The 25,322-nt window shown below is 41.3% G+C and overlaps 1 protein-coding gene across 2 annotated transcripts in view; it reads left to right on the plus strand.

The window, feature by feature from the left end:
* Positions 1-25,322, plus strand: part of ccdc50a (coiled-coil domain containing 50a) — a 101,503-nt gene that overhangs the window by 21,718 nt on the left and 54,463 nt on the right. For both annotated transcript variants that reach the window (XM_060834645.1, XM_060834646.1), the window contains exon 2: positions 19,859-19,921. In XM_060834645.1, coding sequence (XP_060690628.1) covers positions 19,859-19,921 — 63 coding nt within the window. The remainder of the gene's footprint in view (positions 1-19,858; positions 19,922-25,322) is intronic.

A 25,322-nucleotide genomic window follows, 5' to 3' on the forward strand; every position in this document is an offset into this window, starting at 1 on the left:
TATCCCAAGCCTCCTTACTTTATGAATGAGTCTACAATGGGGAACCTTATCAAAACACCTTGGTAAAATCCATGTACACCACATCCACTGCTCCACCTTCATCAACATATTTTGTCACATCCTCAAAAAAATTAATAAAGCTTGTGAAGCATGACCTGCCCCCCTCAAAATCATGCTGACTACCTCTAATCAAACTGGTTTTTTTAATAATCATAAATCCTGTCTCTCAGAATTCTCTTCAGTAATTTGCCCACTACAAATGCAAGACTGACTGGTGTATAATTCCTAGGATTATCCCTATTCCCTTTCTTGAACAAGGGAGTAACATTTACCACCCTCTAATCATTTGGCACTAGTCCAGTGGATAGTGAGGACGCAAAGATCATCGCCAAATTAATCTCTTCCCTTGCTTCCTGTAGTAACCTTGGGTATATCCTGTCAGGCCTAGGGGACTTATGTATCCGTATGTTTTTCAAAATTTTCAGTACACACTTCTCCTTAATATCAACCTGTTATAGCATATCAGCCTGTGTCACGGTGTCCTCGCAAATGACAAGGCCCCTCTCAGTAGTGAATACTGAAGCAAAGTATTAATTAAGGGTCTCCCCTAACTCTTTCGACTTCAGGCGCAAGTTCCTTCCACTATTCCTGTTTGGAATAGCTCTGCACATTGTATCTGGCTGCTCTCTAGCTACTCCATCCTCCGGTCCTTAGCTCTGGTTTTCACCCTTTGCCAAACTAGTTTAAACCCTCCCAAAGAACTCCCGCCCAAGGTATTGGTGCCCCTGCAGTTCAGGTGCAACCCGTCCTTCTTGTACAGGTCCCACCTTCCCCAGAAGGCATCTCAATGATTCACATATCTGGAACCCTCCCTCCTACAGCAGCCCTGCAGCCAAGTGTTCATTTGCACTTGCTCTCTGTTCCTAGCCCTAGTAGCCCATGGCACTGATAGCAATCCTGAAATTACTACTCTGCTCGTCCTACCTTTTAGCTTCGAACCGAATTCCCTATATTCAGTTATCAGGTCCTCATCCCTTTTCCGAGCTATGTCATTGGTACCGATGTGTTCCATGACTTCTGGCTGCTCCCCCTCCCCCTTAAAAATCCTGCAGACTCGATCCAAGACACCCCTGACCCTGGCACCCTGGAGTCACCTTGCCATCCGGGAGTCTCGTTCACAATCACAGAATTTCCTATCAGTTACTCTCACCACTGAATCTCCTATCACTATCACTCTCCTATTATCCCCCTCTTCCCTTCTGAGCCACAGAGCCAGGCTCAGTGCCAGAGACCTGGCCACTGAGGCTGTCCTTTGGTTTTCTCATTATTTATTCAGTCTAAACCCTTCAGTCACATCCGTCACCGACCACGATCTGCCTTTACAATTCTGAATTCCTTTTCATCTCTTAAGCACTGTTCCCTAACCTTTTCAATGTCTCGAGCTGTTTAAGCTTTCGAGCTTAGATATTGTAACACTGCACTTGGGTACTTGCATCTCTGCCTTTTTGGCTTTGAATCCACCTGCAACAAAACCTCAACGTCTCTTGTGCTAAATTGTGAATTTGGTCACGTTAATTTCAGTTCACTTTCTGGTCAAAGTTAATTCCCCAGATGTTGATAGTGGGATAGTGAGATAGTCATTCCTGCACTTGTGTGACATTAATGCTACTTTTCAACCCAAACTTTGACATTGTTTAGGTCTTGCTATATTTGGGCATGGACTGCTTCTATCTCTGTCGAGTCATGAGTGGTGCTGAGTATTGTACAAATGTCAGCAAGCAACCTCACTTCTGATCTTATGGCAGGAAGTCAACAATTAAACAGCTGAAGGTTGTTGCAGCTACGATACGTCCCTAAAGAGCTCCTGCCAAGATGTTGTGGAGTCAAGATGAGTGGCCCTCAACAACCATAACCAGCTCGCTTTGTGCTTTGTATGATTCCAATCAATGGAGAGATTCCTCACTGATTCCCATTGACTGCAGTTCTGCTAGGGCCACATTCTGTCAATTAGAAACATAGAAACAGAGGCATGAGGAGCAAGCAAAGGCAATTTGGTCATTTGATCATGCATTGTCATTCAGGAAGATCATAGCTGATCTTTTATCTCCATGATATACTCCTATGTTCTTCCCATGTCTTTAAGTTCTAGAAATTTCTCTTTCTTTCTTAAATCATGACTTGGCATCTACAGCCTTCTCAGTTGAGGATCCACAGCATCTCCATGCTTTTAGCAAAGAAATGTTTCCTGATCTCAGGCTTAATTGTGGCCTTGATATCAAAAATAGTCACTCTCATATCACCTCTGCACTTCAGTTCATTTGTCAATGTTTAAACTAAGGCTGTTATGAGGCCAGGAGCTAAGTGGCCCTAGTGGAACTCAAACTGAGTCATTGAGCATGTTATTGCTTCCTAAATGCTGCTTGTTAGCACTTTGGATAACCCCTTCCATAACTTTGCTGACGATTGACAATAGACTGATAGGGCAGTTAAATCTTTCCTGTGTTTTGCGCAGAGGCTGTATCTGGACAATTTTCCACATTGTTGGGCAGATGCCAATGTTGTAACTACTGTAACTGTTTGCCTAGGTAAGTTTTGGAGCCACGTCTTCAGTTCTGTTGCTGGAAAGCTTTTGCAATCTATGGCCTTTGCAGTTTTCAATGCTTTCAGCTATTTCTTTACACTACAAGGACTAAATTAGCTGAAGTGTGGGACCTCCTGTGCAAGATGCTCACAGACCTTGTACATTGGCATGTCTCATGCAAAGGGCAGAAGATACTATTATGGAAAACACAGGTTGCAGGCCTAGAGGCATTATCATTAGACTATTAACTCAGTGACTCAGGTAATGTTCTGGGGATATGAATGTGGATTCAATAAAAATGTGGAATAACTACCATGAAACCATTTTTGTTTGACAGAAAAACAATCTGGTTCACTAACGTCCTTTAGGGAACAAAATTGCTATCTTTACCCAGTCTAATCTATGTGTGACTCCAGACTTAGTGTAATATGATTTACTCTTAACCACCCTCTGGGCAGTTAGGGATTAGCAATAAATGCTGGCTCAGCCATCGATGCCCATGTCCTGTGATTTGCTGATGGGTTTCATGCCTGAAAACAACCTGCAGGCTCAACACCAAAGTCTGAAAACATGGTATGACCCCAAAACTAAAGGCGTGATACCTTCCTCTCATTAGCTTGCAATCAGTTCCAATCAGGCATAAGTTTCTCTCAGAGAGACTGTCAGCAAGTTATTCCTGCATTCAGTAACCCATAATGTTGGCTGACCACCGACTCAGCATTTTGCAACTCAGTCTCAGACTTTGGAAAGATCCTGGAATCTGTCTCAGAACAAAGGACAATTCTATCAAATAATCATTCTTGCATCACTTCTTTACAGAGTGATTTGGGCAACCTACTGGAAGTGCATAAAGCAATTGGAATTCCATCTTGATTGTCTGGCAGCTATTTGCTAAATCAGATAGAAGAACAGAATTCCCAAAAGTGAGGTTCTTGCAAAGTACTGTTGACCGGGATTGTGCTCATCAAAATTCAGATCCAGTTTGCTAATTGTTTAGTTCCCAAATACCAAAGTAGTGCGCTGTAGCCAGCCATGGGAATTCCCAGACACAGCATGCCCCAACCTTAGAAATAAAGATGATTCGAAACCAACCTCTGAGCTTGCAAACTTGATCTTAATACAGAGAAACTGATCCTGGACATACCCAAACTTAGAAGCCATTGTCATCAAGAGACTTCAATATTTAAAGAAAACACAGTCGAATGTCTTCAGGGCAAGCAAATAGGGCATAAAGCCACAGCTTATCCATCCGTTGCAATTTGCATTTGAATTCACAATGCGACTTGATATATTGTCACGCATGAGGCAGTGTCAATTTGGACTGTCGAGCAATCATTTTCTTTCTGAGCAGTTGTCTGTTGAAGCAATGGGTGAATCCATTTTTTAAAGAGATTGTTAACAGTGATGACATTTGTGTTTCTGATAGTTGACCAGATTCAGCAGATCAAAACATGTGGAACTGGCCTATACAAGTATGACTGAGTGTAATTGAATTATTGACTGGATGCTGTGTCCGACATGGCTCAGTATTCACACAGTTTTAATTGAAAAGTTATGATTTATTCATAGATTATCTATAAATACAACAACAGAATGGATATTGTAGAAATTACAATATAATTATGGCATTCCTCATTTTACGGATCCATCCATGTACAAGAAAAATAACCTTTACTGAACATCTCTTTCATCTTAAGTCAGATACTTGTGGCTTCAAATGCACTCCAGAGACTAGAGCACAAATGTGGAGTGACAGTGCAGTGATTCCTCAGTGCTGCTGATGCTGCTGCCTTTCAGATGAGACATTAAACTGGTCAATATGAAAAAAAATCCAGTGGCTCTATTTTGAACAAGGTAATGAAAGTATGTCTAGTGTCCTAATCACTGGATTTATGTCACTTAGTTACATTATTCGGCCACTTGTCTCAATCCTGTTCGTTGAAGCTTGCTATGCACCAACTCTCTGCCTTGTTTTCCATTTGACAGCAGGAGCTATGTTTCAATACAGTTCTTTGTTTGTAAAGTGTTCAGGGCATCCTGATGTTGAGAAAGGACTATAGAAATCTAATTCTTTCTTCCACCAATGTTTTCCTGCACTTAATGAAAGAGTGATGATATTTGATTAGCACATTATAACGATCAGTAAAGAAAAGTCTGATTCAAACCATTGTTAATATTTTAGGCTGCTTTTATTTATTGCCAAAATATTGTCTACATGGTGCTGCTATTCAGTGTTCTGAGCTCAAAAACCTGCAGCCATCCTGAACTAAGCTGAACTTGCCTTGCTGAGGAAGAAGAGAGTCCTTTGGGAATGATCTTCAGTAAATTTGTGGTTTGTGCAGAGGAAGCTAACGACACTAGCACTGATTTGCATTCAGAATAAAAGCAGCTTTCATTCATCAATGATTTATCATCAGACTATAACCACCTGTGCTTTAGAGCTCTGTAGATAAAAATTCACTCCACATAGCCCAAGTCCAGCAAGGCCAAGATGATACACTGTTCAAGTGACTGATTGTGGAAGTGACAAGTGGCTGAAGACTTAATGTGTATTGGACATGTTGAAATCTTCTCTCATGGCAGCATTTAGCAGAAAACCGCTCTAGCCCAGAATCTGTCTGACCCTTTAGGAGTGAAATTCGGGAGACATTCTGGACACCAAGATAATATCGTCTGATTCACGTGCACCTTAGATGTCGCACTGGCTCTTTCTTGCTTTTTTTTTCAAAGTTGCAGCCACAGCATCCTATTCACCTGACCACAAAAATCAAAGCAACATCTGCCTGTGCGAACCTCATTCTGAATGGAGAGAGGCTTGGCAAAGGTTTTACTACCTCTGAGCCCACTTAACACTCTCAGTTCATAATGCCACACTCTGAACGTTACTGCACAAGTAACTGGTCAGAGGAAATGGTGCATTCACTGCTGTGCACAGTGTACAACAGTGACTTCCTGAAATAAACCAACCACAGCAGCGAAGCCAGATTGATGGATCTGTGCCTCCCATCACTGCCCATCTCTCAGAATGAAAATAGCTAAGGCCAGTTAAATTGGTGGTTTTCACCAAGGCTATAAAAGACTAACAGATGCAACTAATAAAAAAAAATTAGGAAGTAATGCTTCAGCTGTATTCTGATGTTCCAGACTCGGGGGCGATATAATAATCCAGAAATCATACAGCACAGGTTCTGCTTGACTTAAAGAAATAAATGATGATAAGTTTCAAATTTATGTTGCATTACCTTGAGTTTGGAATGCTGTTATTCAGGTGGTCATTTGTAACTCTCATGACTAAGATTAGTTAGATCACTATTAACTAAAGGTACCCAGGGTGGAGGATTGGCATTGTGATATAGGTCAATATCATCTAAGTGAAAGGTTGAACTAGCTCGTGGGGCTGAATGGCCATTGCTCATTCCAGTGCAACTTGCTTGGAGAAAAGAGCAAGAAATGTGATGAGGTGTCGTTATCAGAATGTCGGTACGAAAGATCCATGTCCAACATAATTAGCAAAGTTAACAAGTTACTTTCAAACATTCAAGGTGGTTAAGTTTATGAAGCAGACCTTTTATTCACTCTTTGACTACAATGAAGTAAATACTGTTCTTGGGCACTTTTTCAGTCATACCACAAGAATAGTGGACCACATCTGACCTGTATACTGTGAAAAACACTATCCTTCTCAAGACATTTCAATGAAGGGGATCAGACTTTAGTATCTTGCGAGCAATTGTAACAGTGTCTCCCAGTTGTTGGTCCTAATGCTAAATTGGAACACAGTCCCCAGAACTGAACAAAAATTTTCAGGTTGACATGCTTCTATAAAGTTTTGAATGAACAATTAAATATTTCTAAGCTGAAGATATATCCCAAAAGTAATTGAGTTCAGTGAGTTCACACCCAACTGTTTATACTGTACACACTCCTAATTACTTTGTTTGTGAAATCCTTAATAAAAATAATTAAAGACTAGAACAAGTATCTACAAATCTTATTCTCCATACTCTCTCGTGACTCATCTAAGGAAAGTCTGTTGAATGTGTGTTTTTTATTAAAAATAATGTGACCAGCTCGTATACTAGTGAAAATTTACTAGTGGAAAATACAGAGGGAAAATCAAGGGGCACGTATTTAAAGTACTGGAAAATAAATGAGTGCCAGTGTTTGAAGCAGTATGCGTGAGCCTCAAATTAAATCCAGGAATTACAAATGCCTGACAGCCAACGGAGACCTTTGTAGAACTGAGAACAGAAAGCATAGGGTAGCAAATAAATTGTTCACCAACAAGCAAGATTTAAAAATGGCACAACAAACTAAGTTAATACAAGAATAAGAGTGCTCTTGATTTTGTGGTTGTGATTTTTTTGCTTCAGATGCATTTTCAAGGCTTCTATCCTACTGTCAATATAGCATAACTGGTCTAAGAACGAGCAATAAACCATGTTGTGGTTTTCAATATATAAAATCAATCACTGCTACAAGTCTCGTCCAAAAAGGCCCTGGCATATCCAAGCCACAATGTTTAAGGAAGTGATCCAGTCACGAACTTTCAGCCACAAGAACATGAATTTGGAACTTATTGTCATTTTTTAAAACCAAGTAAAATCTGTCCTATATGCCTTTGTGGACATCCAGATAAAATCTGAGAAGGATTCTCTTCAACTGAAGCATTACTTCCTAATTTTTTAAAAACATGATTTACATCTGTTAGTCTTCTATATCCTTGTGAAAACTATTAACTTAGCTGGCCTCAGCTGCTTTCATTCTGAGAGATGGGAGCCTCGGTTCTATCAATCTGGCTTTGTGGCTGTGGCTGGTTTATTTCAGGAAGTCACTGTTGTAACACTGCCCACAGCAGTAAATGCACCATTTACTCTGATCAGTCACTTGTGCAGTAATGTTCAGACTAAGACATTGGGGCCTGTTAATGTCAAATGGGCTCAGTGGTAATAAACCTTTGCCAAGTGTGTTCTCCATTTGCAATAAGTTTTGCACAGATGCTGTTCTGATTTTTGTGGTTGGTTGAGTAAAAAACTTTGGCTACAGCTTTTGAAAAATCAAGGGAGAGAGCCAATGCTAGATCAAGATGTAGGTGAACCAGATGATATCTTTGTGTTCAGAATACCTCCCTGATTTCACTCCTAAAGACAAATATGGGCTTTTAAAACTGAACCTCAGCAGTACCTAATCTGAACCTAAATGCTTACTGCAGATGTTCGGCCTTCAGCCAAGTTTCATGCAATGTTTAGCTGTTTTATTGAGATGTATTATCTTCTGGTTGTCTATTGGCGTAGAAATGGCAGAATGAAAATAATTGCAATTTGGTACCATTCCATTGGTACTGGAACTCCAAATGGTAATGATGAGTGATTGGGTGGAACAGTAGCCTGCCAATGAATTTCTTTAGATCTGTAGATAAAAACAGCAGAAGTTTGCAAGCAACAGTGCAATAAATAACTAGCTGGTTAATTTGGGATGAAATTGTAGCTCTGGAACTGAGAGAAGATTCTTTCAATTTTCATTGAACTGTGGAATGATTTGGCATCAGCAAACAGTCCAGGCCTGGATTTAATGTCTCCTCCAGAAGGTGACTTTCTTAACGGTGCAAAACAGCACCATCCAGCAGTGTGAACCTGGATGTTGTGCTCAAGTCCTGGACTGGGGTTTGAACCCATGACCTTCTAACTTAGACTGAGCCAAACTGAGATCCGTGTGCTGTGTAAAGCACCATGGGACATGTTAATACGTTAAGTGTACTTTATAAACAGAAGTATGCAGTGTATCAACATATAATTTATTTCTATGTTCCTCAGTTTGCAGCAGCAAGGTGATAGAATTGTTGAAATCTCATTGAGGAAAGAGGCTGATGTTCCTGTACTGACTCTAGGAAGTGTAAACAGCTATTTAATCTCATTAACCTTTTTTTAAAATCCAGAGTCTTTTATATTTTAAGTCAACTTTTGGTCTAAGCCTCCTTTTAAATGTGGTGACAGTTAGCTTGGCTTCACACTTCACTCACGAACAATCTACTCTCTTTCCACTGCCCCCACACCATTGTTTCCCATGCTTATTCTCCTTTGTTTCTGTAGGCTATTCATTTCTATTCATTCTTCATTCTCTGTAATTTGGTTTATGCAGCATGCTTTGCTCCTAAGTTTGTGCACTTGCGTTGTTGACTGTTTGACTAAAACCTAACAGGAGCAGGAGTAGACACTACAGTCCCTCAAGCCAGGTCTATTATTCAGTATAATCATGGCCAATCATCTGTCTTGACTCTACTTTCCAGCCTGCTGCATCCCACCAGCCTCTGCATTCAGAGGATCATCCACTGTCATTTCAGACCACTCCAGCAGACCGTCGCCACCAAACACATCTTCCCCTCACTATCCTGTCTGCATTTTGCAGGGTCTGTTCCTTCCGGAACATCTAGTCCATTTCTCAACCACCATCAGCACCCCCACATCCCACGACACCTTCCCATGTAACTGCAGATCGGTCAACACCTGGCCCTTCATCTCCTCTCTACTCCCCATCCAAGCGCCTAAGCAGTCTTTCTAGGTGAAGCAGCATTTCACTTGTTCCTCCCCCAGTCTTGCCTATTGCAGTCGCTGCACCCAATGCGGCCTACTCAACATTGACAAAACCAAACGCTTTGCAAGACACCTCCGGTCCATGCGTAAGCATGACTCCCCTCCTTCTCTAAGCTGCTAGCATGCTGGCATGTTTGTCCTCCGAATGCTGCAATGTTCCAGCCAATCACAGCACAAACTGGAGGAGCAACATCTCATCTTCAGGCTAGGCACTTTACAACCTTCTGCATTTAATATTGAGTTCAGCACCTTCAGCACCATTCCCATTCCTTCCCCTTCTTTGAGCTCTATTTGTTGCATTTTTTGTCACCATGTCCTCTTTCCCCTCCCCTCACTCCAGTGGGGCTATCTGTTATTTCCAGTCTGACTGACAGACACACACCATTTCCTGCCATTCTCACATTCCAATCACTTAATCTGCACTATCAGCAGCCTCTTACCTTCAGCATTGCATAGATTCTGCTTCTTTCACACTTCTTTCACAACTTCACGATAGCTCTGATGAAGAGTCATCTAGACTTGAAACGTTAGCTTGCACTCTCTCCACAGATGCTTCCTAATCTGTGGTTTTTGGTATTTTTTTTGTTTTCAGTACAGATTCCAGCATCTGCAGTAACTGTTCCTACTTCTCTTGATTCCCTGAGACATCAAACATTTGCCTATCTCAACCTTCACTATTTTCTGCACTTTCAATAAAGAATTTGGAAAAGCTTTGAGTAAAGGCATTTCTGTTTCTCTGTCCTAAATGAGTGTGTCATTATCCTAAGACAGCGCCTCTATGTTTTAGATACCCCAGTCAGGGGTAAGTGACCTATCAAGATCTATCATATTATCTGACACATCTGCAATGATTGTCCAAATTAATTAGAAATTCTTAACAATATGAACATAAGCCAAGTAGTTTTACCCTCCACCCTCAAAGTCATTGCTATAAACATGTGATATGCCGTAAGAATTGCCGATATCAGTATTGAAGACTAGGTCTAAGTCTATATGTTATTTTAATGAGGTGGCTCAGACAGACAGATGTAGGTCATTGCCTAATTAAGTACTGGTGCCTCTACCTCGAACTCTTATGCTGTGGTAGTGCCTCTACAACTGGGCCAGGAAGTTAGAGTCCAAGTTCTCATCTGCTTCAGAGGTGTATCATAGCATCTCTGATCAGATTGATTAGAAAATATCTTAAAGCATTCTTTAGTTACGCTGTGTGAGTTATTCATTGCAGAAATCCTAGCCTTTGACCTGCTTTTGTAACCGCAGTGATCATAAAATTGGTAACTGCATGAATGTTGATAGTGGGGGATTCAGAAATAGCAAAATTGTGCAATATCAAGGAGCGATGGCTAGATTCTCTCATGTTTGGAATGGTCATTACACAAAGGTCATTTAGAGTGTTTGTTACTTGCCACTTATCGGCGGAAGCCTTGATGTTGTCCATGTTTTGTTGCATATGGGACAGGCTTCCTCAATATCTGAAGTGTTATAAATGATGCTGAGCATCATGCAATCATCAGCAACATTCCCACTTTTGCCCTTATGGTGGAGGGAAGTCATTTATGAAGCAATTAATAATATGTTCCTGGGTAACTCACGTGACGCCTATGTCAATAAACATAACCATCTTCCTTTGTGTTATATGACTCCAACCAGTGGGGTGCTTTACCTTTGATTCCTATTAAATCCAGTTTTGCTTTGGCTCTATGATGACTCTGTAGTGCTGCGCCTAGTCAAATATTCTTGATGTCAAATGGAGGCACTCTCACCTCACCTCATGTTCAGTCTTGATGCCTTGTCGATCACCCCTTCTTTCACTTTGCCAGTGATTGAGGGGAGACTGTTAGGGCAGTTAGATTTGACCTTTTTTTTATGTGCAGAACTTACCTGACTAGTTTTCCACATTGTTGGGTAGATGCCATTGTTGTAGCTGTACTGTGCTGGATCAGCTTGGCTTGGGACAAACTTCTGGAGTTCACGTCTTATTGCTGAAGTCTAGTTGGGTTCTGTAACCTTTGCAATAACCTGTTTCCTCCTTCTTTTCTTGATATCCACCAGTGGTGAATTGAATTGATTGAAGACTAGCATCTGTGATACTTGGGACCTCAGATGGAGGCCATGATGGATCATCCATTTGGTGCCTCTGGCTGAAGATAGTTATAAATACTTCAACCTTATCTTTTGCATCGATGTGCTGAGCTTCTCATTTGTAAACATTGAGCATATTTGTGGAGCTTACAATTCCTTTTAAGCCATTGTTTAATTGTCTACAGCCACCAATTGGATTTGTCAGGACTGCAAAACTTAAGTTGTGGAATCATTTAACCCTGTCTGTGACTTGTTGCTTAGGCAATTTGGCACACAGTTAGTCCTGTGTGGTAGCTTCACCAGGTTGGCAACTCATTTTTTAGACAGATCATCTGCTGCTGCTGGACTGCTTATTATCAGTGATCAGGTAACAATTGGAAAAAAATTCTGAGAGACAGAATTATTCTTCACTTGGACAGGCATGGATTATTCAAGGATAGCCAGCATGGATCCTTCAAGGGGAGATGATGTTTGACAGGTTTGATCGAGTTTTTCGAAAGGTGACTAGATGTGTGATTGAGGGTAGTATTGTGACTGGAAATCTGTGTCACACTACAGCATTCAGTGCTGGACCCCTTGCTATTTGTAGTGAATATTAATTTATAGACCTAAAAGTAGGAGATTTCATCAGTAAGTTTATAGATGACATAAGGCAAGCAACGAGGTTCAGGCCTCTGGCACGGAGCCTGGCCCCTTTGCTCAGAAGGGAAGGGTGGAGAAAGGTAGAGCGATAGTTCTTGGGGACTCGATAGTGAGGGGTACAGACAGACGGTTTTGTGGGGGCGACAGTGATTCACGTTTGGTATGTTGCCTCCCAGGTGCAAGGGTACGTGATGTCGCTGATCGTGTTTTCCGGGTCCTTAAGGGGGAGGGGGAGCAGCCCCAGATCGTGGTCCACGTTGGCACCAACGATATAGGTAGGAAGAGGGGTGAGGATGTCAGACAGGCTTTCAGGGAGCTAGGTTGGAAGCTCAGAGTTAGAACAAAGAGTTGTAGTCTCTGGTTTGTTACCCGTGCCACGTGATAGAGAGTCGAGGAATAGGGAGAGAGAGCAGTTAAATGCCTGGCTACAGGGATGGTGCAGGAGGGAGGGATTCCGGTTTCTGGACAACTGGGGTTCTTTCTGGGGAAGGTGGGACCTCTATAAAAAGGATGGTCTACACCTGAACCTGAGGGGCACCAGTATCCTTGGGGGGAGGTTTGCTAGTGCTCTTTGGGAGGGTTTAAACTAACTCCGCTGGGGCATGGGAACCTGGACTGTAGCTTTAGGGTCCAGGACCTTGAGTGTAGGGAGGTTATGAATAATGCAGCGATCTCGAAGGAGGGTGCCTGTAAACAGAAGGGTGGATTGAAGTGTGTATACTTCAATGCCAGAAGTATAAGAAATAAGGTAGGTGAACTTGCAGCGTGGGTTGGTACCTGGGACTTCGATGTTGTGGCCATTACAGAGACGTGGGTAGAACAGGGACAAGAATGGCTGTTGCAGGTTCCAGGGTTTAAATGTTTTAGTAGGATCAGACATGGGGGTAAAAAAGGGGGAGGTGTGGCATTACTTGTCAAAGATAGTATTACAGCAGTGGAATGGACGATGGAAGAGGACTTGCCATCTGAGGTAGTTTGGGCTGAGGTTAGAAATAGGAAAGGTGAGGTCACCCTGTTAGGTGTTTTCTACAGGCCTCCTAATAGTCCTAGAGAAGTAGAGGATAATATTGCGAGGATGATTCAGGAAAAGAGTGAAGGTAGCAGGGTGGTTGTTATGGGGGACTTTAACTTCCCAGATATTGACTGGGAGAGCTATAGCTCGAGTTCATTAGATGGGTCGGTGTTTGTACAATGTGTGCAGGAGGGTTTCCTGACACAATATGTCGACAGGCCAACAAGAGGGGAGGCTATATTGGATTTGGTTCTAGGTAATGAACCAGGCCAGGTGTTAGACTTGGAGGTAGGTGAGCACTTCGGGGACAGTGACCACAACTCGGTGACTTTTACTTTAGTGATGGAGAGGGATAAGTGTGCGCCGCAGGGCAAGAGTTATAGCTGGGGGCAGGGAAATTATGATGCAGTGAGGCATGACTTAGGATGTGTGGATTGGAAAAACAGGCTTCAAGAGAAGAACACTAATGAGATGTGGGGATTGTTCAAGGAGCAGCTACTACGTGTCCTCGATAAGTATGTACCAGTCAGGCATGGTGTAAAGGGCCTTGTGAGGCAGCCGTGGTTTAGTAAGGAATTGGAATCCCTTGTGAAAGGGAAGAAGGCGGCATATGTAAAGATGAGGCATGAAGGTTCAGTTGGGGCGATAGAGAGTTATAAGGTAGCCAGGAAGGATCTAAAGAGAGAGCTAAGAGAAGCGAGAAGGGGACATGAAAAGTCTTTAGCTGGTAGGATTAGGGAAAACCCAAAGGCTTTCTATAGGTATGTCAGGAATAAAAGGATGACTAGGGTAGGTATCGGTCCAGTCAAGGATAGTAGTGGGAAGTTGTGTGTGGAGGCGGAGGAGATTGGAGAGACACTAAATCAATACTTTTCATCAGTATTCACTCAGGAACAGGACACTGTTGCTGATGTGAATATGGAGTCACAAATGATTAGAATGGATGGCCTGGAAATATGCAGGGAAGAGGTTCTGGGAATATTGGAAAGGATGAAAATAGATAAGTCTCCTGGGCCTGATGGCATTTACCCTAGGATCCTATGGGAAGCTAGGGAGGAGATAGCAGAGCCATTGACCTGGATTTTTATGTCGTCATTGTCAACGGGAATAGTACCAGAGGACTGGAGGATAGCGAATGTGGTCCCCTTGTTCAAGAAAGGGAGTAGGGATAGCCCTAGTAACTATAGGCCAGTGAGTCTGACTTCAGTGGTGGGCAAAGTCTTAGAGACAATGGTAAGGGATAAGATTTATGAACATCTGGATAGGAATAACGTGATCAAGGATAGCCAGCATGGTTTTGTGAAGGGCAGGTCGTGCCTCACAAACCTTATTGAGTTCTTTGAGAAGGTGACTAAGGAAGTGGACGAGGGTAAAGCAGTAGATGTTGTGTATATGGATTTTAGTAAGGCGTTCGATAAGGTTCCCCATGGTAGGCTAATGCTAAAACTACGGAGGTATGGCATTGAGGATACATTAGAGGTTTGGATTAGGAATTGGCTAGCTGGAAGGAGACAGAGGGTAGTAGTTGATGGACTATGTTCATCTTGGAGTGCAGTTACTAGCGGTGTACCACAAGGATCTGTTTTGGGACCATTGCTTTTTGTTATCTTTATAAATGATCTAGAGGAAGGGCTTGAAAGCTGGGTAAGCAAGTTTGCGGATGACACAAAAGTCGGTGGAGTTGTGGATAGTGAGGAAGGAAGTGGTAGGTTACAGCGGGATATAGATACGTTGCAGAGCTGGGCAGAAATGTGGCAAATGGAATTCAATGTAGCTAAGTGTGAAGTCATTCACTTTGGTAGGAGTAACAAGAAGATGGATTACTGGGCTAATGGTAGGCTACTTGGTAGTGTGGATGAGCAGAGGGATCTTGGTGTCCATGTACACAGATCTCTGAAAGTTGCCACCCAGGTAAATAGTGCTGTGAGGAAGGCATATGGTGTACTGGGCTTTATTGGTAGAGGAATTGAGTTCCGGAGTCCTGAGGTCATGTTGCAACTGTATAAGACTCTGGTGCGGCCTCATCTGGAGTATTGTGTGCAGTTTTGGTCGCCATACTATAGGAAGGATGTGGAGGCATTGGAACGAGTGCAGAGGAGGTTTACCAGGATGTTGCCTGGAATGGTAGGAAAATCTTATGAGGAAAGGCTGAGGCACTTGGGGCTGTTCTCATTGGAGAAGAGAAGGTTTAGGGGAGATTTGATAGAGGTGTATAAGATGATTAGGGGTTTAGATAGGGTCGACACTGAGAACCTTTTACCGCTAATGGAGTCAGGTGTTACTAGGGGACACAGCTTTAAATTAAGGGGTGGTAGGTATAGGACAGATGTTAGGGGTAGATTCTTTACACAGCGGGTTGTGAGTTCATGGAATGCCCTGCCAGTAGCAGTGGTGAACTCTCCTTCTTTATGGTCATTTAAGCGGGCATTGGATAGGCATTTGGAAGTTATTGGGCTAGTGTAGGTTAGGTAGGATTCGGTCGGCGCAACATCGAGGGCCGAAGGGCCTGTACTGCGCTGTATCTTTCTATGTTCTATGTTCTAAGAATTAATGGTGTGATAAATAGTGAGAACAGCCTTAGACTACATGACAATATAAACATGACTACATGGGCGCAATGATGGCAATCGAAATTTAATCCTGAAAAGCGGGAGGTCATTCATTTTGTGAGTACTGACAAGACAAGGGAGTACACATTGATTTGTAAGACTCTTGGGCATACAGAAAATCAGAGACCTGGGTATGCAATCCTTGAAGGCCAATAGGGTACGTGGACAAGGTGGTGAAGAAAGCATATGAGGTATTTGCTCTTAATAGCCAAGGTACTCTATGCAAGAGTGAGGAGATTATGACAGATTTATACAAGAGGCTGTTTAGGACACAGCTGGTATACTGTGTGTAGTTCTGGTCACCACACTATCAGAATGACGTGGTCGCACTTTAAAGAATGCAGATGAGATTCACCAGGATGTTACATGAACTAAGGCTTTTCACCTATGAAGAGAGGTTAGGTAAACTGTTTTGCTCAGAGCAGAGATGGCCAAGAGAGGACCTGATTTGAGGTATACAAAGTTGAGGGGAATAGTTGGGGTAGATAGGAAGAAATGTTTCTCCTACGGAGCAAAATCAATAACCAGGAGGTGTAGATTTAAGCTAAAGGGCAGAGCTGTAGAGGGAATTTAAGGAACAGTTCCTTTCACTCAGATATTGGTGAATTTCTGGCACTTGCTGCATGACAGGGCAGAAGAAATGGGAACCATTGCACCATTTAAGAATTATTTAGATGAACACTTGAACTATCATAAAATATAAGATGATGACCAAGAACTGGAAAATAGGACTGATTAGATAGGTGCTGGGTGACCTGCATGGACAAAATGGGTTGATGGAGCACTTTCCAAATTGCAAAATTCTGTTTCTCTGTTCCCTTTTGTAATCTTCTGTGAATTGGATTAATCTCCTAGCCATGTTATGTCGGAGAAATGCAAAGCTATGAGGTTATATTATGTGGTTTAGGATAGTTCTGCTGATGGTCCATGGTGCTTTATGGATTACCAGTTTTAAGTTGCTAGGTCTGTTTGAATTCCATCCCATTTCACACAGTGGCTGTACCATGTAACGTATGAAGATGGCATTGTGAATCAACTTTAGCTGTTGATCCTATAATGCATTCACTGGAGTGTGGCTTGATCTATGTACACTCTGCAAGTCTAATGTCTGTGTTAAATCTCCTTTTGGTATTTGTTAATTAAGAATGGGCTAAATAACTGTTTATTGGAGGATATAAACCTCAACCTCTGGTTGGAAACATTGCATATTATTACAATTTTCAGCATTGTCTTCCAGATTAAGCTGTAGTTGAATACTTGCCTGACAGCCATTTCAATCTCTCTGACCAAATGGCCGCCTCCTGTGCCATAAATCTTTGTTTCTAAATAGTCCACTTAATTTGGATTGTCCACTGCATCCATCCAGAATGAAACAAAGATAATGTTAGAGAAGATACTGAGATATGTATACAGTCCTGTGTTGTGATTTGAAGCTGCCTCTATCACAGCTGTAGCATGGAAATAGGAGAGTGCTTAAAGGGGATGTTGATCAGCATCGGAATAGAAAAAAGATAAACTTATGTTTTGGGGTATAAACTATTCATTATATCATAGAATCTGTACCTGAAGTGTTAACCTTGCATGCTTCCATCATGGAAAACAAGTTGCATAATTGCATGATATTTCTCTTGACTTTGTCCCATATGCAAACAGCTCGGATATTTTTTAATCAGCTTGTTCAGAGATATTACTACACACTGAAGAACAGATGTGACTTCAACCTGAACTGCCTGGTCCAGATATAGGAAAGCTACCTCTGTGCCACAACAGCCCTATAAACATTATACCTGTTTCTACAAACAGGATTATTTACTGGCATAAGTACACACAGCAATGCTTTCATTGTTCAATGGGGTAAGATGTTAATCATTAACATTTAATTATCAGATATTTTTTAAGCTTGAAACAAGGCAGGCTGATTCTGATTGCTCAAGGCAATGTCCTCACAAATGAACCAGAATGGCTATCACTTATTTTGTTGTTTTGAGGCTGGTGCAGTATGAGAACTTGCTGAGACCCATTTTCTGATCATTGGTTCAGCACAGAAGGAGCTTCACTTTCTCCAACTGTGCAGTACTCTGATACTGTGTCAAAGTTGGAAATGTTATCAGTTGTTCAGCAGTGACATCCTTTACTGAAATATAATTTAGCTAAATGGAATAGTTGCCTTTATATCGAAAACAGAATCGAATTTGCCTAACCATGAGTTTCTGGCAAAATTTTAACAGACTTTTTTCCTCTGTATTCATGTAAGCTTATTTCAACTCATCCATCAAGGCATGTAAAGTGTTGTTTAGTTGGGAAAAGATTTACTAAAGTAAAGTCTAGCCTTCAGACACAAAAAAGTTGAGTGTAGTTTAGCAAGAATGCAAGGTGTTTTGGTAAGGTCTTCACTCCCAGGGAGATTCCGGATGGGTTTGATTTTGTCAGTCAACTGATTGTGTATGCTTGTGTGGTGATGGCATGGGTTTTCCCAATAAATATATATGAAGGGTTTTTCCTTGTCTTTCCCTAAGACTTCTGCGTGTTTTGCAAAGAAGGGGAAAATAAGTTTCTACTTCTGTTTTAGTTTCAAATTCCACAACAGCATGAAAACTTCACTGATGCCTAGAGGTTTATGAGGTTTGGTGTGATTTGTCCACTTCACGTTCAACTTTACCAAATACCTCTTGCATGCAAATGCTTTTGCAGTATCCCTTCATAAAGCATTAGGTATGGAGTTTGTAGCATGTATACTGTCAGTGTTGTGTTCTGCATATACATGCTGTTTATACAGAAGGATTACCATCTAACAGTGTGTCCATAATAATAATAATAATAATAATAATAATAATAAATAAATGTAGTCTGTAAGGCTCATCGAGTTGATCATCTACCCAACTTCACTCTATCGCCTTCTCTTTCGATCAGTTGATTACCTTACATACCAGTGTTCTGTCTGTTGTGAAATAAGATGATTAATCGTCATCCATAAACTTCAGGGATAAAAAAATTCCAGAGATTCATGATCCTCTGATAAAGAAAGTTCTCCTCATCTTGGTCTTAACTTAGAGTTATAGAGTCATAGAGACATACAGCATGGAAACAAACTCTTCGGTCCAACTCATCCATGCCCACCAGATCTAGTCCCACCTGCCAGCACCCGGCCTATATCCTTCCAAACCCTTCCTATTCATATACCCATCCAGGTGCCTTTTAAATGTTGCAATTGTACTAGCCTCCACCACTTCCTCTGGCAGCCCATTCCATACACGCTCCACTGTGTGAAAAAGTTGCCATTTAGGTCTCTTTTATATCTTTCCCCTTTTAAAATAAACCTATGCCCTCAAGTTCTGGACTCCTCCATCCCAGGGAAAAGACCTTTGTCTATTTATCCTATCCATGCCCCTCAGGATTTTATAAACCTCTATAAGGTCACCCCTCAGCCTCCGACATTCCAGGGAAAACAACCCTAGCCTATTCAACCTCTCCCTATGGCTCAAATCCTCCAACCTTGGCAACATCTTTGTAAAGCTTTTCTGAGTGCTTTCAAGTTTCACAACATTCTTCCAATAGGAAGGAAACCAGAATTGCATGCAATATTCCAAAAGAAGACATTTCGTCAAATTTTAGTTTTTCAAAAAACAGTTAATGTATAGAATTATGTTCTCCCAAGGAGCTGTGGAGGCATGATCACTGAAATTATTTAAATGGAAAGGTAGGTAAATATCTGAAATATTAAAAAGTTTGAGGATTACCAGGAGTTGGCATGAAAAATGAAACGAAGCCTGGGGCTGGTCAAACATTAAATGTAGGCAGGAAAAATATTTTGATGATTAAGAAACTGAAGACCAGTCAGAGATATATTTGGAAGTCCTGACTACATCCACAGTTATGTGATTTTCCAAGTCTCTGGTCCTAGCCTGATTCAGGTGGAGCCTGTCCCATCAGCCATGATGGTTGAGCAAGCTTAACAGGTTGAGTTATCCTACTTCTGCTCCAGTTCATATGTTTCTATGATCTGAAAGAATGGTGGGGCAGGATTGAAGGGGGAGTGTCCTACTCCTGCTCCTATTTTTTGTATTATTATTGATTCCTGTTAAAAACCTTCCTCACTAAGTTCAAGATTCTCTTAACTGGAGAAACAGCCAGCCAGTCAGCATTTATTTTGTCAGGGTTTTTCTGAATCGGTTCTCGTGAGCTCAGCTAAATTCTGTGTCTGTTCATACGGCAACCTCACCTAGGAATCAGTTTGGTGAATCTTTATTGCTCTGTGAGAAGTGCTATTAAAAATTTTTTATCACTGATGTTGCATCAAACTTTCAGCAAGGACCAAACATTAAATCCATGTTTTCTTTTTCAGTGTGCCGGGAGTTTGCGGTTCGGGAAGATCATAGTCTGGCCCACAACCTGCAGGAGCAGGAAAGTGAGTACCATTAAAGCACTTCACACATCACAGTGCAGGCTTAGAGGGATGAATCACTTCAATCAAAAATACATCTGCAAATAAATAGCTGGTATCAGTGGAGGTGATCATGTAGCTGCTGAATTGTTGTAAAAACTGAACTAGTTCAATAACATCTCTAAGTGGAATGAGATCACCCATTTTCAAACAGTATAGGTTTATGAATGTTCAGGATGGTATAACACACCTCTAGAGCAGTGGGACTTGAACCCAGACCTCCTGGCTCAGAGATAGGGACGTCATCATTACACTACAACAGCCTTTGTTTATAAATGATACCAGTTAAGCTTGAACTGCTTCCACATTCTTTGAATTCCAGCAACTGATGCTGAATGATGAGCAGGAGTTACTGCTCCTTGTAAATAGGAGCTCTTGGACCATATAGCAGCCTGTTATGCAATCTCAATTAGCTAAGACAGGAGGGGACTATGTAGCCTCCCAATGTTTGATCATTCAGTGAAGTCACGACTGATGTATGACCCAAATCAATTGGACATGCCTTTGTCCCATATCCTGCAATATCTTTGGTCAACAAAAATATTACTATTTCAGATATTGTATTGACAACTGACCCACCATCATAAGCAGTTCAGGAAATAAAGTTTTAAACTTTTTCAACACTTTAGAAAGTGAAAATCCTCAAGGTGAAAACCAAATGATGGTTATGTGAATAACTTTGAGGTACGCATATCTAATCTAGAATCCCAGGCTAATGTTCTTGGGAAGTTGGTTTGAATCATGACTGTAGCAATGATGAAATTTGGATTTGATAAACATCAAGCCCAATAGTGATCATGTCACCACTGCCAGTTGTTGTTAAAACTCGAGTGTGTGGTACTGGAAAAGCACGGCAGGTCAGGCAGCATCTGAGGAGCAAGAGAATTGACATTTCGGACAGAAGCCCTTCATCAGGAGTGTTGTTAAAACTTATCTGGTTTACTGATGTCCTTGTGGAAAGACCTATCCTTATCCTTGTCTGGTCTGGCATTTATGTGACTCCAGACCCATAACAGTGTGGGTTGCCCTTAACTGCCCTCTGGGTAATTGAGGACTGGCAATAAGTTCAAACCAAGCCAGCGATGCCCAGATCCCATGACCAAACAAGAAAACACAGATTTTGTTGCTGCATAGAGGAACTATACAGAATATTGCCCGAAAGATATGAGGAACAGGGCAATTTATACCTTGACATTTCAGCTGCTGTAGAGATGAGGCACCCAGCAATTTTTAAGAGAAACATTTTGCAGCATTCATTAAGATCTCTAAGATTGTTAGTGTCAGTGGTTTGTTCTAATCTTGATGAACTACATTTTATAGCCAGTATTTACATTTCTTCTAAAACAACCTCTTTATTTTCTTTCCATCTTTGCCCTCACTGCTGAAAACATTGGCTCATATCAGATAATTTTCTCAGGATTTTAGTAAACTTCAACAACTCGTTGATGATGTGCTTTTCATAATTCTGAAGTAGTCTCAACAGACTCTATAACCGTGTGGTGACATTGCAACAAATCAGGTTATCATCCAATATGTGAAAACAGTTTCCTGCCTAGATGACAGGCAGGTGAAGGAACCATTTTGCCTGTCCTCTACTGAGCTCAATCCTGGTAGATGCCGTTCTAATACCTCCATGTAAAATCAAAGGAAAAAAGTTTTGGGAATACTTGACAGGTCAGGCAGCTTTTGTGGTTAGGAACAGAGTTAACATTTAAAGTTGATGATGCTTCATCTAAACCGAATCTATGGTTGAGTTGGTTAAGCTGAAGGTTGCTTCTTGTCAGTCCAGTACCCCTCAGCATGAGCAATTTGTCCAGTAAGACTCTGAAAAATACTGTTTTATGTTTCTGCTATGTTCTAAATTAAAGTTGCAGCAATTCAATGCTTTATATCTCAGACATTACAAACCACTAAATATCAGAAACAGCTGTCTTTGCTCTGCCTGTAGGACAACATACTTAACTCAGCTTAGGAATGGAGCTGGCTGATTCAGAAAATATCAAAACTGCACAATGGGCAAGTAGGTTTATTTCTGATTCAGAAAGCTCCATTCCTACAGCTGCTTGAATGCTGCGCATGCAGGTCTTAATCTGATGAAAGTGTTGCAGGCACCAACAGGTTAGAATGCTGACCCAAAAAGAAACAACATCTTCGCTGTTTAAGAAAATAATATACAAAGTTGCATCTGAGGCTCTTCAAAACTTCAATACTGGAAAAACCAAGGGGAAAACAAAAGTGTGGGCTTGTCTTTTGCCTCGTAAATAACCTGAAGAGTTACTGTCCAGTTGCCAGAATGTGGAACGGTGCACTTTAAGCAATGCCTTACTGCAAGAAAGGTTAGCTCTTTCTCGGGCCATGTTGGAAATTGCAGAGTGCTGATTTACGATTACAATTCTGCACAGCTTGGTTGATGCAGTAGGTAAATCGTCCAGATTTAGATCATCTATTTTTGGCCTTGTCCTGACATCAAGTTTCAGAGTTGAATTTCACTGAAAACGGAACACAATTTCCCCTCCAACAGCACTGATCGTTTGTCTGTGAGGTGAACAGTATCAACCTGAAAGTCAGGGCATGAAGGTAATAACAGGAGCAAAGTTTCACACTTAGTGAGCATTTATTTACATCGGTACACAATACAAACATGCACCCTAAACCACAAACAGCAGTTTTAGTCTGTTCCCCTGACAAGTGACTCTGATGAAGGGCTCTGGCCCGAAACGTCGAATTTCCTGTTCCTTGGATGGTGCCTGACCTGCTGTGCTTTAACCAGCAACACATTTTCAGAAGTGAATCTCATAACCCAGATATAACTTTAATATATTAGGGGTAGATTGGTTTTGTGAAAACTGGCAAAATTACTTGTGTTCATCATTTGAGATTGAGATTCAGTAACATTTCAAGGCTAGAAAGAGCTTTACTCTCTCCCAAACCATGTGTTGCACCTGTCCTAAGAGTGTTTGATGGGGACAGTGTAGAGGAGGCTTTACTGGTACTGGCCCTTGCTCTGGGCGTGTTTGACAATGTTTCATGCCTCCTGATCAATGTTCCAATCCTCAGGGCTAACATTAATTAACATTTAGAGGGAGGAATAATCATGGAAGAATGAATTAGAGTAGGGAAGAGAGGGAATATTGATGCTTCTGGGCATTCCCAAGGGTTAGGGACATAGAGAAAATTCCTCTGTTTCACTGTTGAAGCTGGAGAATTTTATAAAGAATCGATCAGATCAGTGAGTTTGCAATGAATTGAAATAATGTAGTATTTTGTAGTTTGATTTGCAGTAACCCGTGGACAGCTTTAATATTACAGAAGAACAATGAACCCACTTTCCTGAGAAGTTGCTTTGATTGCGCTGCCCTTTGAATCCTGGTGTTTACAACAAGCAGTGTGCATTAGAAAAGGATTAATAAATATTAAACACCCATGGGGGTTATACTTGAATTATCTTGGCAGAAAAGTGCAGTGTATTTTTTTGCTGGGAATTATTTCACAGAGTGAGGCTTTTACAACTGAAGGCGCATGTGGAGAGAGGACAAAATAAGGAATAAAGCTTGGGAGCTTGGTTTAAAGTTTACCACCTGGAAAAACAGTTAAATCCTAAAGGTTGGGACTAGTGACTGAGGGACAAGTATCTGGAGTTATGCATGATCTAATGTTGAGCTTGACCTTGTGAGCTTTGTATTTCCTCCCTAATTCCATATTGTTGTGGTTCTGTTCGCCGAGCTGGGAGTTTTTGTTGCAAACGTTTCGTCCCCTTTCTAGGTGACATCCTCAGTGCTTGGGAGCCTCCTGTGAAGCGCTTCTGTGCTGATTCCTCTGGCATTTATAGTGGTTTGAATCTGCCGCTCCCGGTTGTCAGTTGCTGTCCGCTGCAGTGGCCGGTATATAGGGTCTAGGTCGATGTGTCTGTTGATTGAATTTGTGGATGAATGCCATGCCTCTAGGAATTCCCTGGCTGTTCTCTGGTTGGCTTGTCCTATAATAGTGGTGTTGTCCCAATCGACGACAACACTATTATAGGACAAGCCAAACAGAGAACAGCCAGGGAATTCCTAGAGGCATGGCATTCATCCACAAATTCAATCAATAAGTACATCGACTTGGACCCAATGTACCGGCCACTGCAGCGGACAGCAACTGACAACCGGAAGCGGCAGATTCAAACCACTATAAATGCCAGAGGAATCAGCACAGAAGCGCTTCACAGGAGGCTCCCAAGCACTGAGGATGTCACCTAGAAAGGGGACGAAACATTTGCAACAAAAACTCCCAGCTCGGCAAACAGAACCACAACAACGAGCTACGTGAGCTACAAATCTTCTCTCAATCTTTGAACTAATTCCATATATTTTTATTTACCAACGGTAATTATTTTCATGTAAGAAGTTTTGCTTATTGTGATCTTCTGCCCCTGTTCTGTGTAAAAGGAAAAAACTAATTATCCATCTGTTTAATTTGATCTTCCCTCCTTTATCACTCTTTTGAAAGCACCTCTGTGCCTTTAATTACCACCTCCCTGCTATTTTTGACTTGTAGCCAATATGAAATTTGAGTCTCATTGCAACAAAGTTATTTAAGAACAGAGAACAGCAACTTTTTAAAATAACTCTGGTAATGAAAGTTAAGTCTTACGTTAATCAGTTCTGTATCTAATCTCTCTCTTGAGCTGAGCTTTGATCATCATGTGGCTTTGTACCCTGTTTCCTGAATTTATGCTTGAACTTTTATATATTTGTGGCTAATGAATGCATAAACATCTTTTGTTGCCTAATTATAGCTAAACATCCTGTACTTAAATCCTGGAAGTGATACAGAGGAAAGAGTAAGCCCTAGTGACAGAGCAAAGAATTAGAATTAATCACTGATACTTCTGGCATTTGCTGTCTATCATGAGAAAATAGCATGGGAGTTGTGAATAACTGATGCCATTAAGTGACACAATCAGTTGCAAGTTAGGAGTAACACCTCAGTCTGGGCCTAGAGTCACATAGAGGCCTGGCTAAGTAAAGATATCAGGTGCCTTTTTCAAAAGAACATCAGTGAACAAGTTGAGTTTTTACAATAATCCAGTGGCATCATTGTAACTTCTACTGACAATGGCCTTTATTTTGAGATATTCTTTAATTGAACTGAATGTCTCATTTATCGAAATGGGATGTGAAGCTTCAATCTCAGAATTTGTAGTCCAGAACTCTGGATTCCAAGTCTAGTAATATTATCTGTGTACCTGTTGCACCCAGTAGCTATGTAGAAATCCAGTCTCTTTGATGTTGAAAGGAAATTACTGAAAAGGAGTTTTGTATACTGAGCAGTGAGGATAAATTCAGACCATTGTTTCTTTTTTCTTCTTCATCATTCACAGGAT

Source organism: Hemiscyllium ocellatum, chromosome 13, assembly GCF_020745735.1.
Source record: "Hemiscyllium ocellatum isolate sHemOce1 chromosome 13, sHemOce1.pat.X.cur, whole genome shotgun sequence".
Classification (NCBI taxonomy): domain Eukaryota; kingdom Metazoa; phylum Chordata; class Chondrichthyes; order Orectolobiformes; family Hemiscylliidae; genus Hemiscyllium; species Hemiscyllium ocellatum.